The sequence below is a fragment of the Lissotriton vulgaris genome, chromosome 7 (genome assembly GCF_964263255.1).
Source record: "Lissotriton vulgaris chromosome 7, aLisVul1.2, whole genome shotgun sequence".
Classification (NCBI taxonomy): domain Eukaryota; kingdom Metazoa; phylum Chordata; class Amphibia; order Caudata; family Salamandridae; genus Lissotriton; species Lissotriton vulgaris.
Window position 1 is genome coordinate 574,092,299 of NC_141695.1, and position 16,033 is coordinate 574,108,331.

The 16,033-nt window shown below is 46.2% G+C and overlaps 1 protein-coding gene across 1 annotated transcript in view; it reads right to left on the reverse strand.

Annotated features, from left to right (window-relative positions):
• The window catches only part of LOC147702047 (uncharacterized), a 72,999-nt gene that overhangs the window by 35,974 nt on the left and 20,992 nt on the right, over nucleotides 1-16,033 (reverse strand). The window contains exon 2 of the mRNA XM_086928745.1: nucleotides 2,978-3,319. Coding sequence (XP_086784871.1) covers nucleotides 2,978-3,319 — 342 coding nt within the window. The remainder of the gene's footprint in view (nucleotides 1-2,977; nucleotides 3,320-16,033) is intronic.

The window sequence follows — 16,033 nt, forward strand, 5'->3', positions numbered from 1 at the left end:
ATTTCTAACACAACCCCTCTGCACTCTTTATGAGGTCAGAGGTCAAAGTACATCACAAGCCACTCAATTAGCATACGATAAGTTGCACAAATACAGTTATGCCCTAGGGGCCTCACAAACCATATACTAAGGAAGTGGTATAAGAACCACGTGAGAGTTAGACAGCAGGCCTAGAACCTGTAAAATCGCTGGGACTACACTAAACAACCAAAGGTTAGGAAGTAGGAGGCCCACGGGAGACGCATGCAGTGTCTAAACACAGTTGCGAGTTACCATTGACTTATAATGGGAAACGAAGAAGTTACAAAGTTACTGTTTAAGGACACTTCCGGATGGACTTCGATGAAACCCCTTTAGACTAGGACACTTCGAGAGTCAAGACCCACGGGAGCACCGGAGTACTCGTGTTACCTCACCAAGGGAAGCCGGGTACATAGGTGCCTTTTGGTGTCGGGTTTCGTCGTCCTTTTCTATGGAGATCTGCAAAGAAGTGCTGCAGGCGACCAGAGGAAAAGTGTCCGGGTCGATCCAAGGGTGGATCGGTGATGTGAAGAACCTGAAAGCAGAGGGGACAGAGTCTGGGTCACTAGCCAGTGACCGGGAAGGAACCAGGCGATGTCTCATGCTTGAAGGTGAATAAGGTGAGCTTGTCTCTTCAGCTCCGAGGTCCAGGAGGCATCGACGATGACCAGGATCTAGATACGAGCTGTCCAACAATGAATCTAGTTGACTGTGGTGTCGGTCTCCAGATTGGACCCAACAAGGCTTGGCAACCTCAACCCACGCAGGATGACAAGATTGGCTCTGTGGCAGACCAGCAAGGTCTGTGTCACTTCTCCTTTGAAGAGAAGCTGGAGCAAGCCTGGAGCAACCAGAAAAGCAGTTTAGTTCAAAAGAAAAGTCTTCAGGAGGCTCACTAGCCAATGGGCAAGGAACTGGGAAGATGCGTCAAGCTGAAATGCAAGAGCAGGCCCCACGCGGCACTCGTGGAGTGTGAAGTGTTAAGCTTCGGTGCAAATGGCACTCGGGTCTTGGGCTTTTTGTACTCCAATACACAACTGCGAGGGTACCTCGGTAGTTGAGCTGTTAGCAAAATTCTGAATATCCAGGGTGTCCGGTCCCACGTCTCTCATGTCTGCCACAGGTCTCAGCTTTGCTGTGGATGTGGGTCAGAGTGGGCGAAGTCTGAGAGTCCAGTTCCTGTGTTGCTGAGTCTTTGGGTTCCAGCGGGAGTGTCGACATGGCAGACCAGCAAGTTACTGGTGGTGCCTGTTTGCACAGGGTGGTCATTCCTTGACCACAAGGGAGATGTCTTCCGTCTCTTAGTCAGAATGGAATGTCAAAGGCCCAAGGATTCTGTATCATAGTTTCTTTCCAGGATAATCTAAAGTCCTGGGGACACAGCTCCTACATTATACTAAGCTAAGGGGCTGGATTACCTGCCTAGGTCCCTCCTATGGGTGGACCTGAGAAGGGGGTGGTTACACCCCTTTCCCTTTGTCCAGTTTCGCACCAGAGCTGGGGCTGGAGTGCCCCTGCAACTGGCTTGAACCGGGCAATGCATGGAGCACCTTGTGTGCCCCAGGCAATGTCTAGATGCATTCACTGAATGCAGCCCTCCCTGCTCCAATACACATAACCCCTGTCTGGGGAGGTGCTGGCACCTCCCTGGACAGGAAACCTATTGTCCAGGCCGCCCTTGCTGGAGTTTCCCCCAGAACCAGGTGGTCAGACTCGTGTCTGTGGCAGCAGCATCCATTTTGTGATGCTGAGGCTCTGTTTAACTTTAACCGGGTAAAGCAGTAACATACATGTCTTTTCCCTCTAGAAGGGTGGAATGCTACCCCCGCCGCCAGAATAGGCAGGAGGGTAGTATTCCAAAGTGTTTGACACCTTACACAACATGTTTTGATAAAGCCAAACCAAAGTTAGCATTAACCGCAAGGATTATAATGCACTTAAGAGTATATGGTATGACTATATCATAGAACAGCTATAAGGAGATGGTTCAGAAAGCTGCAGAGGGGCTCAGCTCATGCTAGGGCACCTTCTCACATAAAACCAAGCACTCTGCCTCCAGGATTGTCGAGCCCTACCATAGGAGTGGCTTATAGGTGTGTATGTGTCTATATGTAAAGGTAGATATAGGTATACTATATCTAAGTAAGGGGTGATTACACCACCTTACCCAAGCTGAGTGATCAGCCTGTGGTGTCAGTTTGGAGGGCCAGCCAGGGGTGGCATAATACATGCTGCAGCCCCTGGATGCACCTATGCCCTGGGTACCTATGGTACACTATAAAGGGGCTCACAGAGGTGACCCAATACTCAATCTGGTATGTACCTAAAGTACATAGTATCAATTTAGAGAGAGAACAGCTGGGCTGTGGGTCTGATTAGCAGGCCCACAGCCACATTAAAGTCGAAAAACCAGAGAATCACAGCAAAAAGTGGGGTGACCATAGGAAGCAGACCCTACTCTACTATAACATATTGCAAGCACTAAGGCTGTGTGGCAAAGCCAATAAAACAAACTAGTTCCTTGTTACTGTCAGATGTCTATTTATTTCCCTTTCGAAGTCGAACCATATCCTGTCTTTATCTTCGACAGCAATGGAGTACTCATCATTCCCTGCTATATTTGTAGCCAAACTGAAGCTGCTTCTCAGACCCATGTTTTGTGTACTTAATAGCTCATCAAGAATGGATAGCAGTTTTTCAGTTTCGCCAATGAGGCACTCTCTGCAATATAAATTGTCATTTGAAAGTCTTGAAAGATCAAAATGTTAGCAGCAGATATTGGATATCAGGACGTTTAGAGTTAATGACGGTTCATCACAGCAGCAGTAACCCTATCTGAGCAAGTCACCCATTTCCACAAATGAAAAACAAGTAAGCAAATTTCTTTTCAGGACCCTAAGAGGACCAAAAAGATATGTACATTTAAGGAAAAAGTATAGAAATTGAATCCTGTTACCTGTGACAATCAGCACTGTGCCTGGCCCATACAGATCGGAGTCGGGCGAACCTGTCTTGCCAACGCACATGTACCAATCTGTATCATTTTTCCGCAGCTGACGCAGCCTTATTGTCATGCTCATTGCTGTCCCAAACACCTGGACGCGCTCAGCAAATTCATTTCCCACACTGCTGACTGATCCGCTTTGCTCCGAGAAGTGCAGGAGCTCCCGGACACCTCTCCGCAGGCTCATCTTGTGAACAGTCCGATTTGAAGGCACCACGCAGCAGGTTATATTGATCTCTGCATCTTCAGTGACAGAAATGAAGGCCGGCTGCTGGTCAATGCTCTGATTCGCACCTGCGCATAGAGAAGAGCTCATAATGAAATATGGCAGCCAATAGGAGGGCCTCCTCTTTCCCATCATTGAAGCAATAGTCTAATAAAGATTAGTCCATGAAAATTTCAAAGGGGCTCCCAAGCACAGTTGTTTTATATAACCCAGGGCCAGATGTAGTAACGTTAGGAATAACGATTTTCTAATTGCGATTCTTTCCGAATCGTAATTAGGAAATCGGTATTCCTAATGTATGAAACCTAAGCAATTCCTAGTGGGTCGCAAATAGACCTACCTCATGCTTATTAATGAGGAAGGGCACAATCTGCGACCCATTAGGAATAGTTGCCATCACACTGATGGTGTCAGCAGACCACCATGCCTGTGAATGCTTTTAAATAAAGCGTGTTTTTTTGGTTTTTTTAATGCAACCCGTTTTCCTTATAGATGCGTTTAAAAAGAAAAAATGAAACTTTGCCGTTTCATGTTTTTTAAGGATGCTCCTAAAAAGTATTTGTTTTCCATTCTCAGATGGGAAGGGGTTACCACCTCCTTTAACACCATTGATGCTAGTGTTATTTTCCTCCTATGCTGGATGATCTTTTTTCCCATTGTTCATGACGAGCTCAGCTCATCATGAGTGTATGGAGTTGTACACCATGACGAGCTGAGCTCGTCATGAGCGTCCAAGGGGTTAAGAAGTCGGTAAGATCTGAATGTTTTGCGACCAAAATTCAGTTGAAAAACATTCACAGATACCATTCAGATTTGGGTATTTGGAAGGGAATGTCATAAACACTCTCCTTCCAAATACCAAAATTGCAAACACAAATAGCGTTTTGACCAAAACTAGGCATGTCTTGTTCTCAGTCTCTGCTTTTGAGCACTGGAACGCTTCTTCTGAAGCAGCCAAGCGCTTTACAAATGTCATTGATTGATTAGTTGATATTGCACTCTGCATTAGCACTCAATAACTCAATCTGCGTGAGTACTGAGCACAGTTGTTTACCTCATTGCTCTTTGGGGTATATTTACAAGAGGCCTGGGGGCACTTTGGGACGTCCGCATGAATATTAATGTCTCTAAAAACTGTGAAGTTGACAAATATTAGAGATAATTGAGCAATAGCGTCACACACCAGTGGGAGGCAGCTATTGGGGCAATCCAGGGACTTCTAACTCAACAAGACAGCAAAGTGGGGGTTAATTTGAATGTGAAGATGAGACTCTCAAAATTCCCATTTCAGCCAGCGTGGATTACCAGACCCCCAAAGTATCCCTGAGAATGATGGCTACGCCACCTCCTATCAGTTTCTCCACCCCGGTTAGCACACAGGATCCGATAGCCCAGAGGACTGGTCATGGAAAGGTCCAGATTGGAACCTTACTTGAAATAGATTTAAGTGGGAAATATGAAATCCCATTTTTTATCAGATACACATGTGTACTGTATATAAATATACGTGCATCACTAACCATAAGGTCACGGCCCACATGGCGCAATAAATTATAATAAAGCAGGACCACTTTAGTAATTGACAGAATTTTGCTCCTTTATAATAACAGGATCATCATCAAGATTCCATTGTAACAAGAGCCAGAGAGAAAAACTACATAAAAGAGGGGGAAAACAACAGAAGGTGAGACATAAATATATATTGTATTATATAAGCAAATACATGATATACATTATGAACAGTGTATTATAAGACCACATAGGTGCTTACTTCAAAACAGTGAATAATAGGACATCATTTATGAGGAGATGTCAAAATAAAGTCCATAGACTCTCTGAATTTGAAGCAAATTTAAATCTGCTTTTCACTAAACCAGAACTGAATCCAACTAATTGGTAGGGTTGTACCTGGTCAATTGTTCGTGGGCTGTTAGACATCCTGGTTAAACTGAAAAGGCTTCAAACTCTGAACCAGTTTAACCACAGCTAAATCATTAGGATCATTAAAACAGAGATTAAAATCACCCACTATCATGAAATTGGCATAAATTCACAGCCAATGGAGCAAAAAAACTAGATTTCAAGCCAGATAGGTGATACAACAATACACCCAACACAGAGAAGGAGCCTGAAAGACATAACGAAAAAAAATGCCCTAACATCTGGAAACAGCAAGTGATTTAAAAGTGCTGGAGTAGTGAAATGCAGAAATAATAGCAACTCCTCTGCCTTGTTGGGCAAGGCGGTCGTAACAATAGATAAGTTAGCTGGAAGGGCCAACACTATATCAGGGGTGAAATAAGGACTGAACCACTTTTGGTTTAAAAAGTTCATCCAGATTAGGATCTAAAATCAAATCAAAGATTTACATTTCTTTGTATGTAGACAGCGACAGTTTAAATGAAAGCTTTAGAAACATGTTTTGGGAGGTTTGACTAGCCCCCCATATGGTGTAAAATAAGATACAAATGAAAATCCAAAAACAGTAAAACCTGTGAAGAGTACAAATGAGTGATATTGTGGGTGGTGTATGTTTCTTAAATTGCAAGACAGGACATAAAACACTCAGTTACATTATAACGGCTTACAATGCTCAACTTCAGTTTGGGAGTAGCTAGAATAATGGTTCAAGGACTCATGTTAATAGTAATTTTAAAAACATGCAGGGGTCTTATTTGATTTTATGTTACCATGTTGAAAATTAAACTTTCAAAAGGTTGTAATTTTCCTCCCTTAGTCAAACTAGTTTTTTTGCCAGTGTCCAATGTCATGTCACTGTGGATGCTTCCCTCTGGTGAGAAGTGGATTGCTCCCAGATAGTGGAGAAAGAACTTTGGGCGTGGAGAAAAGTTTTGTTCCTTGAGAAGGGTGGTCTTAGTGCTCACCCCCTTCTTTAGTTCATTGACAGATGCAGCTCACAGAGAGGCTTGCCTCCCTTTTGTCTTGTTAGTCAGTTCGGCTTTATAAACCCATTAGTAGGGGGAGCTACCTCGGAACTGGTTCGGAGGGACCACATCTTTGGGTGGGAACACCGATCTCTGACCAGGGGAAGAAAGCTTCTGCTATTTTAGATTTAGGTTGAGAAGAGTACTGATGGATAGTTTACAGTAAACCACATGGTAAATGCATCAAAAGTGGGTAGGGTCACCTGTGAGAACTTTGCCCCATTGGCTAGCGAGTGGCAAGGAGTTTTCCCAACTCACAGGCTGGCACTGGGCATGAAAGTGGAATTCTCAGTACCTTTCTGAGAAACTACTGGACCTGTGGAGAATAAGAAGAAGGTCTGTCCGGCAATCTTAAGAACCTGCAGGAAGACTTGGCCTGTCTGCCTTTGAACCTATAACCCCAGAAGTGACTCTAGGGGTCAGTTATCTGACCTCCTGTTTTAGCTACAGGGACACAACAAGATTCCAGAAGCCCTTTCCCTGCAATTGCCCAGCTGACCAGTGCCAACTGAGCCCGCTATAGGCCCTGCTGCTGGCCTCTGTTGGAGTGAGTCCTAACCCAAAATGGTGCTCACGGGTCCTTGGTTGTGAGAGAGTGTACTCCTCCTGTTCAAACAGCAAAGGTTTGGACTTTAAAACCTTTTGCCAAATTTCCCTTCAAACAACCAGCAAGAGACCGGTACTGTAATTGAACCAGAGCTGTCAAGGTTGAAATACTGGTCGGATTCACCTTGCTGGCTTGGCTTGCTGTTGGAGATCTGACTTCCCTAAATGTTTTTAAGTCCGAACATAGAGGGCTTCATCAGGACCGACGCCGAGCAGCATCCCATCGACATCGAGGTCTTCCTGGGCACAGGCTCCAGTCTTCACCCACTCTGAGTTTTCCCACCTTCATTGACACTTGTGCCAGGACCCCACTCTCTGGCAACCAGCAGTCATTAAGCCCTGCTGCAGATCCTGCTGGCCCACTGACAACTCATCGACAGTCATTTTTCTTGCAAAAAATTTCTATGTCTGAACGTAAACTTTGCACCTGGACTACCCTGGTAACTGTATCTAACCCTTGCTCCACTGCAGTCAGCCTTAAGTCAAGTCAAGTCAAGTCAAATAATTTATATAGCGCGCTACATACCCAGAGGGTCTCAAGGCGCTTGAGGAAGGGTGGGGAATTACTGGTCGAAAATCCAAGTTTTAAGTTGTTTTCTGAATGCTAGGTGGTTCTGAGTGAGGCGAAGGTGAGTGGGAAGTGAGTTCCAGGTTTTAGCTGCCAGGTAGGAGAAGGATCTTCCTCCCATGGTGGTTTTGTTGATGCGAGGTACAGCAGCAAGGGCTTGGTTGGAGGAACGTAGTTGGCAGGAGGGGGTGTAGAAGGAAAGCCGTGTGTTTAGGCATTCGGGTCCAAGTTCGTAAAGTGCTTTGTGAGCGTGGGTTAGGAGGCGGAATGTAATCCTCTTATTAACGGGGAGCCAGTGGAGGTTTTTCAGGTGACTAGAAATGTGGTCATTACGCGGGATGTCTAGTATGAGTCTGGCTGATGCATTCTGGATGCGTTGGAGTTTTTTCTGAAGTTTTGCGGTGGTACCGGCGTAAAGGGTGTTTCCGTAGTCCAGGCGACTCGTGACCAGAGCGTGGGTGACCGTTTTTCTAGTTTCGGTGGGAATCCAGCGAAATGTTTTTTTGAGCATGCGAAGAATGTTGAAGCAGGATGATGAAACGGCGTTGACTTGTCTGTTCATCGAGAGTGAGGAGTCCAGGATGATGCCTAGGTTCCGTGCGTGGTCCGTCGGGATGGGTGCTTTTCCAAGGGCTTCTGGCCACCAAGAGTCATCCCAGGCGGAGGGGGAGGTACCTAAGATAAGCACTTCTGTTTTGTCGGAATTCAGTTTCAGACGGCTGATCTTCATCCACTCAGCTACTTCTTTCATTCCTTCATGTAGGTTGGTTTTGGCTGTGTTCGGGTCTTTGGTGAGTGAGAGGATCAGTTGGGTGTCATCAGCATAGGAGATGATGTTGAGGTTGTGTTGGCGTGCGATGGTCGCGAGGGGGCTCATGTATACGTTGAAGAGGGTGGGGCTGAGTGAGGATCCTTGTGGCACGCCGCATATGACTTCAGTGGCCTCTGATTTGAATGGTGGAAGGCGGACTCTCTGAGTTCTTCCGGTAAGGAACGAGGTGATCCATTCCAGTGCTTTTTCTTGGATTCCGATGTTACTGAGGCGTTGTAACAGGGTGCTATGGCAGACTGTGTCGAAGGCAGCGGAGAGGTCAAGGAGGATGAGGGCGACTGTGTCTCCATTGTCCAGTAGAGTTCGAATGTCGTCGGTGGCTGAGATGAGTGCGGTCTCAGTGCTGTGTTTTGCTCGGAATCCGGACTGTGAGGAGTCGAGGGATTTGTTGGTTTCGAGAAAGGCGGCGAGCTGGTTGTTGACAGCTTTCTCGATGACTTTGGCCGGGAATGGAAGGAGCGAGATGGGGCGGTAGTTTTTGAGTTCGGTGGGGTCAGCTGTGGGTTTCTTCAGAAGGGCGCTGAGTTTGGCGTGTTTCCAGCTTTCCGGGAAGGTGGCGGAGTTAAACGAGCAGTTGATGACGTCTCGGAGGTATGGTGCAATGATGGAGTCAGCTTTGTTGAAGATGTGGTGAGGGCATGGGTCTGTGAGGGATCCTGAGTGGATGGAGTTCATCAGGCGGATGGTGTCCTCAGTGGAGATTGGGTTCCAGTCATTAAGGATGTTCAAGGGGGGTGAAGGTATGGCAGAAGGTTGGGTGGGTTGATCTCCGGGTTGGTTGTTGAAGCTGTTGTGGATGTCTGCGATTTTGTTGTGGAAGAACGAAGCTAGGGAGTCGCAAAGGGTTTGAGAGGGAGTGATGTCGTTGGAGTTGGCTGAGGGGTTGGTAAATTCTTTGATAATGTTGAATAGTTCCTTGCTGTTGTGGGCGTTGTTGTCTAATCGGTCTTTGAATGCGGCTTTCTTGGCAGTCCGGATCAGTTGGTGGTGTTTGCGGGTGGCGTTTTTGAAGGCGTCCCTGGTGCTGGTGTTTGGGTCTTTTTTTCCAGGCCTTCTCAAGGGATCGACAGAGTTTCTTGGATTTCTTAAGATCATCGTTGAACCAGGGAGCGTTTTTGCTGCCTAGTTTGATTTGACGTTTTTTCAAAGGTGCTAGGATGTCGGCGCTGTTGGTTAGCCATTGAGTGAGGTTAGTGGTTGCTTGGTTGGGGTTTGAAGAGTGGGCCGGGGGGTTTTGAAGAAGCGATGAGGAGATCTGGTCAATGGTGATTTTGTTCCAGTTTCTTCGCAGAGTAGGTTGAGGATGTTTGTGGGATGTGGTCTTTTTGTAGGAAAAGTGAACGCAGCTGTGGTCCGTCCAGTGGAGAGCTGTGGTGTGACTGAAGGAGATATGTTTGCTGGAGGTGAAGATAGGGTCAAGTGTGTGGCCTGCGTAGTGAGTGGGGGTATTAACAAGTTGTTTGAGTCCGAGGTTGGCGAGATTGTCTAGAAGGGTGGTGGGGTTGCTGTCGTTGCTCTTTTCCAGGTGAAAATTGAGGTCTCCCAATTGAATATAGTCCTCGGAGGGGAGGGCGTGTGGGGTGATAAAGTCAGTGATGTCTTCACTGAATTGTGCGCGGGGTCCTGGAGGCCTGTAGAGGAGGGTGCCTCTGAGTGTGGTCTTGGGGTCGGTGTGGATCTGGAAGTGAAGGTGTTCGGCGCTGGCGAGGTTGACGTCTGAGCTGGTTGAGATGCGGATGGAATTCTTATGGACAATGGCGATGCCTCCTCCTGTTTGTTTGATGCGGTCTTTACGGATGATCTTGTAGCCGTCCGGGATGGCAATGGTGATGTCTGGGGCTGAAGAGGCGTTCATCCATGTTTCTGTTAGGAAGGCGACGTCCGGAGAGATGGTGTCTAGTAGATTCCAACGGTCGATGGCGTGTCTGTGGACCGAGCGAGTGTTGAGCAGGATGCATTTTAGGTGGTTGGGGTCAGATCTCTGTTTGGTGTTAGTGGATGAGGAGCTGCCTTTGGTGCCGTCATATTTGCAGGAGAAGCATGTGAAGGGTCCATGGGTGTGTCCAGGAGCGGCTTGGGCGCAGTTGGGGAGGCGACCGGGGTTTAGGGCTAAGAGGGTGGAGGCGTCATATGTAATGCGGGTGGGGTGGGAGGTACGGGGGCCAGGGGGTCTGGCGCTGGGCGCGGTCCAGGCGTGGACGGGCGTAGACGGGCTTACCTTTGGCGCACTTTTGGCGCGGCCGCAGCGCGTGGACGCTGCGCGTAGGGACATGTGGCATAAAAGGAGAGTGGAGGGGCGGAGCGTGGGAGGGTCAGCTGGGAGGCGGGGAGCGGGGAGGAGACACGGGCAGAAGAACATTTGACTTTGACCCGGTATAGCACAACCAGATACCCACGATTGGCACTTTGTGCTTTTTGGTGTTATTTTTAAGTTAAACTTTAAAAATCCATATACCAAGTTCTACTAACTGGATTTTTGTTGTTCTTATGTGATTGTATTTATTACAAGTTACTTTATTTTCTTAAATTGGTGTGGGATTTTTCTTGTGTTGTGTTTTCCCTGTGCTAATATTATTATACAGTTATTTTATAGCCCATGGCTAACCAACCAGGGATTTCCAGTGCTTTGGGAGCAGGTTGATCGGTCTAGGAGGAGCTGAAAGAGACAAGTTTTCAGTTCCTTGCGAAAGATGGCGAGGTAAGCACAGCATCTTATGGACTGCGGGAGGGCGTTCACTAGCCTAGGACGGAGAAAGGAAAAGGAGAGTCCACCCATGCGGGTGTATTTGACTCTCCAAACTGTGAACAGAGTTCTAGTTCTTGAGCACAAGGTGCGAGCCGGGTAGTATGGAGTCATTAGTTTTTGCAAGTACCACGTTCCTGAGCAAGAGCTGATCTTGTGTATGAAGCAAAGTGCTTTGAGTTCTATTATTATTAATTGGATTGTCATATGTATTGAATGTTTTCTATATGTGTGTTTCAAAATTATGTTTTTCTTGCTTTTATGGTTGTTGCACACACCAAATAAAGCCTTTTGAATTGAATTGAGTTCTTTTCACTTGTTACTGGGAGCTAGTGTAGTTGGCGAAGTAGTCTACATGTTGAAGAGTTTTTTTGGAAGGTGGAACAGAGGCCTGGTTTCATAATTCCGGACCACCTGCAGGCGCCTCAAAGTAGGCTTGTCTTCCCCAGGTATAAGACATTGCCATAATCAAGTCTAGATAATATCATGGCCTGGATGACTGTTGTTTCTGAAGAGAATGGGAGTACCCACAGGATCTTTGTTATATCCTAAATATCACATTTGTGTATAATCAGCCTAGGTCCCCCTAACAGCTCAGCTAGAGTGAGAGATGGTAATAGAATGTTGGCGTGACTGTGATGCGTGTAATGCCTGGGTGCCTTAGTGGATGTGTGGATGACAGTTGGAGATGGGCTGAGCAGTTAGGCAGGCTGCTCCTGGTGGGGCTGATGTATGGCTGGTACATGACTTGTACCTATCTAGAGCTGGCTGGACTAAGATTGTTAATACCCTGATGTGGATCTAATAAAGAAGACTTGAAACTACTCTGCAAGGGTACCAGTGTCTTTATGCAGGATACAACAATCTTCTTCAACCATTTTACAGTAGCAGAGCAAGTAGGGTCAACTTTAGTGGCTTGCGGCTTCATAGACAGGGTGGAGTCAAGAAGGAAGCCAAGGTTTTTTACTCAATGGGTATGACTCATTGGTGTTCCCAGCACAGTCGGCTAATCTTGAGGCCCCCCTAAAAAAAAATGGTTCTTTCCCACTACCATCATCTGGGTTTTGTTGCCGTTTAGTTTCAGGGAGTTGGTATTCATCCAACTGGAGACAAGGCAGAGGCAGGGATTGAGCTCCTCTGAGCTGCGGTCTGTCAGGTAGGAGGAAAGCCATGCCAAAGCCATGCCTTGGAGGCCCAGTTGGAATAGTCTTTCTACAAGAGTAGCATGGACACAGTGTCAAAAGCCACGCTGAGATCTCATAGGATGTGCTGCCCGTGTCCATGAGTCATCTTATATGTTCTGTGACTCCCAGGATGACTGTGTTAATGCTGTGCCCTGCTCAGCAACTAGACTGGGAGGGCTGAAGGGCACCCTGGGTTTCCACAAATAAGGTAAGCTGAGAATGTACATGTTTTTCTATTATTTTAGAAAAAATGGGCAACAGTGAGATAGGTCTGAAATTAGAGAAATCAACACGGTCCAAATGGGTTTTTTAACCAAGAGGAAGATCATTGCATGTTACCAGGCCTTGGGTAACTGCCCTTCGTGTAAGGAGGAGTTCAGGAGTTTTAACACCGGCTGCATAGATTGCAGGCTTACGATGCTTTGTTTAGCTTGGGGAGAGGTCTAGAGGTGACCCTGATTTGACAGATGACAGTAGGTCTTTCAGACAGGGGTGGTCTTGTGACATGGCATTTGTGTCCCTAGTTGGGGGAGAGCTGGGTCTATCATGCATTAGATTACCATTATTGTCAGCACTGGTGGAGGTCAAGGTGGACTGAATGTCTGTTACCTTTTTGATCAAAAAAGACAGCAAGCTCCTGGCATTGACCATGAGACAGTGAGGGATAAATATGACTAGGTTCTGATAATTCTTGGACCACTTTAAAAAGTGTTTAGGGTAGTTTTTTGATTTAGATATTTGTCCTGAGTAAAACGAGACATGTGCTTTTCTGCAGTGCAAGTGGTCCTGGCTCAGGTCTATTTTGTATTTTATTTTTGAGTCACTGTCAAATAGCTTCCTCCAAGCTCTTTCTAATAACTTACAGAGCTTTTTATTTTGCCTTTAAGGACTCATAAAACCAGGGGCAGGTGGATGATGTCGGAGCGAGGATCTCAGCTTAGCTGGTAGGGTAGTGTTTGGGGAGACTCAAAGCCAGTTGTCAATTGAAGGTTGGTCTATCTCAACCTCTGCACCACCTGATGTGGAGTCCTTAGCAGGCAAGCATTGAAAGCAGGGGTGTAAAATGTGGCCCAATTTCTGATCATGACCCTAGGCCTGGCTGACATTGAAAATGGTGGGGAGAGAGAAGGTACAAAGAGGGCACTGCAAAGTGATCGGACCACAATAGCGGAAGAGGGGGTCCATAGTAAGGCCTAAGATGTTGGAGAAAATAGGATCTAACAGGTAAACTGCTTTTTGAGTACTGCATAAGTACTTCAGATTAAGCACAGGTTTATTTAGTGACTTTTGTGCTTCCTCCTGAAAAGGATTGTGATTATTTTTGTTAGAGGTGGGTTATCACCACATCTCAAATAATTCTGCAGTTTCTTACATTCATTCATTCCTAAATTCCTGAACTACAAGTGGAGCCCTGTGACCCTAGGAAGTGGTAATGGCATTTACGCACACAGCAATCAATACGTCAAAAAACAGCCTCCACTTGGACGAGAATGAGTTGCATGTTGGCCTCTGGACGGAAAAAGTACAATTAGAAACTGCACTTCAAATAGAAGATTCTGTTACCCATATAGCGATCTGAATAGAGCTCACAAAGGAGCATTAAAAAGGTTAACGAAAATTAGCAATCCACTTATTGCAATGCCGACACATTACATGTTCAGATATCTTGGCTTTATGGAGTCTCTGAGGTGGCCAGAAAGATTTCTGTAAACAGTATTAATTCATCTGAGTGACAGTTGGCAACTTATTAGCAGCATTTGATACCAACAGCCTCTTGCATTCTATACTTTGCTAGGAGACAGTACCATTTTCATAAACCGATTATGCCCTAAAATAATGGGATTTTATGTATTGCTAAGTTTTTAATACTTCACGAGTGCTGTAAGCCAGCACTCTATAAATATCAGGGAGTGTTTTGCCAGAGACTCTCATTAGAAAGGAGGTTGATTTGAAATCCGTAATTGTAATAAATGAAAAACGTCTCCATTTTGCAAGTCAGCTATTCAACCACTTTTCTATAACTCCCTGTTCTACTCATAGATCAGCGAGATTATATTTGAAAACAATGTGTCAGAACACTTCCAATTTCCCTATGTTTGGCTACATCCATCACTCACCTCAGAGTTTCAAAGTGTCTCTGGGTAGTTTTGGTGTCTTGCTTCCCAACTCTTGTAAGGCTCTTAATGTTCAATCACAAACAAACCTCCTTGGCAATATAATTATTTTCTCCACTTTGTAGCTCTACGAAGAAGACATGTGACACCTTTCATTTATATGTTAAGTGAAGGTTGTCACTGTAGCTAATGAGAGGAATTGCCCTTTCTAAGGGCTAAAGATCCCTAAAAAGAAACTCACAAAAATTAGTTAAAAACCTGTGACACTAAAATGTCACTAATTGTATGTTGGCCCACCTTTAAGAGGCACTGCTAGAGCATTAAAGTTTTCCTAAGAGAAATATTATTGCATGTGAGCCCATCAACAAGTCATCAAAGATGTGTTCAGCATAGAACGTAAGGGCAGATTTACAAGTCCCTTGCACCCATTTTACGCCGCCTTTGCGTCACTTTTGTGATGCAGCGGTGGCGCTAAAGAAGCGCCATTGTGCGGGGTACTTACAACGTGACGTATCTGGGAGATGCATCACGTTGTAAAGCCCTGCGCCAGAAGGAGGCACTCCTGCGTAGGGAGGGGGGGGGGCATTCCGCCACGGGAACGCCTCCTAAAAGTGGCTAAGTGATATCTACAATGATTTCTCTCAGTCACTTTGGGGCCCATGCTGTGTCAAAACCTTGCACCTGCTTGAAGCAGGCCTAAGGATTCTGTGCCATTTTTGCTCATTGGTGCGCCGCATTGTAAATGCAGCGCATCAATGGTGGCGGAGGCATGGCGCACAATAAATGACGCATCCCTGCTGATATGCACGGATGCGTTAGTTATTGTAAATCTGCCCCCATAGAATGTCTACACCACACTAAGAAAGAAGATAATTATGTATTAAGAAATGATACAAAAATGAAGAAAACTTGATAAAGGATTTAATAATTATAGTTAGATTAACTCTATCCGTTTTATCTCTTCCAAAAGAATGGGGGTAAAAAAAAAATTGTTTTTTATTTATAGAGTGCAGTCACACGGAAGCATCATTGCACTTATTAACCACAGAAATAAAAAAAAGTAACAGAGATAGCATCCGAGGGAGTGGGAGTAGGATTGGAGATTGGCATGGTTCACCGTGTCGAATGCGGTGACATATTACAGCCAGAAATAAGTTAAAAACAAGCATTAGAAATGCAATAGGTCTCGCAGCATTAGAGTTAGTGCTTTTAGAATTGTTTATGGGTTTTTTTGTAAATCTTTAGCATGAGGTTGAGGGTGAGTGAGGGTGAGTGAGGGTGAGGGGTTGAGGGTGAGTGAGGGTGAGGCTGAGGGGTTGAGGGTGAGGGTGAGTGAGGGTGAGTGAGGGGTTGAGGGTGAGTGAGGGGTTGAGGGTGAGTGAGGGTGAGTGAGGGGTTGAGGGTGAGTGAGGGTGAGTGAGGGGTTGAGGGTGAGTGAGGGTGAGGGGTTGAGGGTGGGTGAGGGGTTGAGGGTGGGTGAGGGTGAGGGGTTGAGGGTGAGTGAGGGTGAGGGTGAGTGAGGGTGAGTGAGGGGTTGAGGGTGAGGGTGAGTGAGGGTGAGTGAGGGTGAGTGAGGGTGAGGGGTTGAGGGTGAGTGAGGGTGAGGCTGAGGGGTTGAGGGTGAGGGTGAGTGAGGGTGAGTGAGGGGTTGAGGGTGAGGGGTTGAGGGTGAGGGGTTGAGGGTGGGTGAGGGGTTGAGGGTGAGTGAGGGTGAGGGGTTGAGGGTGAGTGAGGGTGAGGGTGAGTGAGGGTGAGTGAGGGTGAGGGTGAGTGAGGGTGGGTGAGTGTGA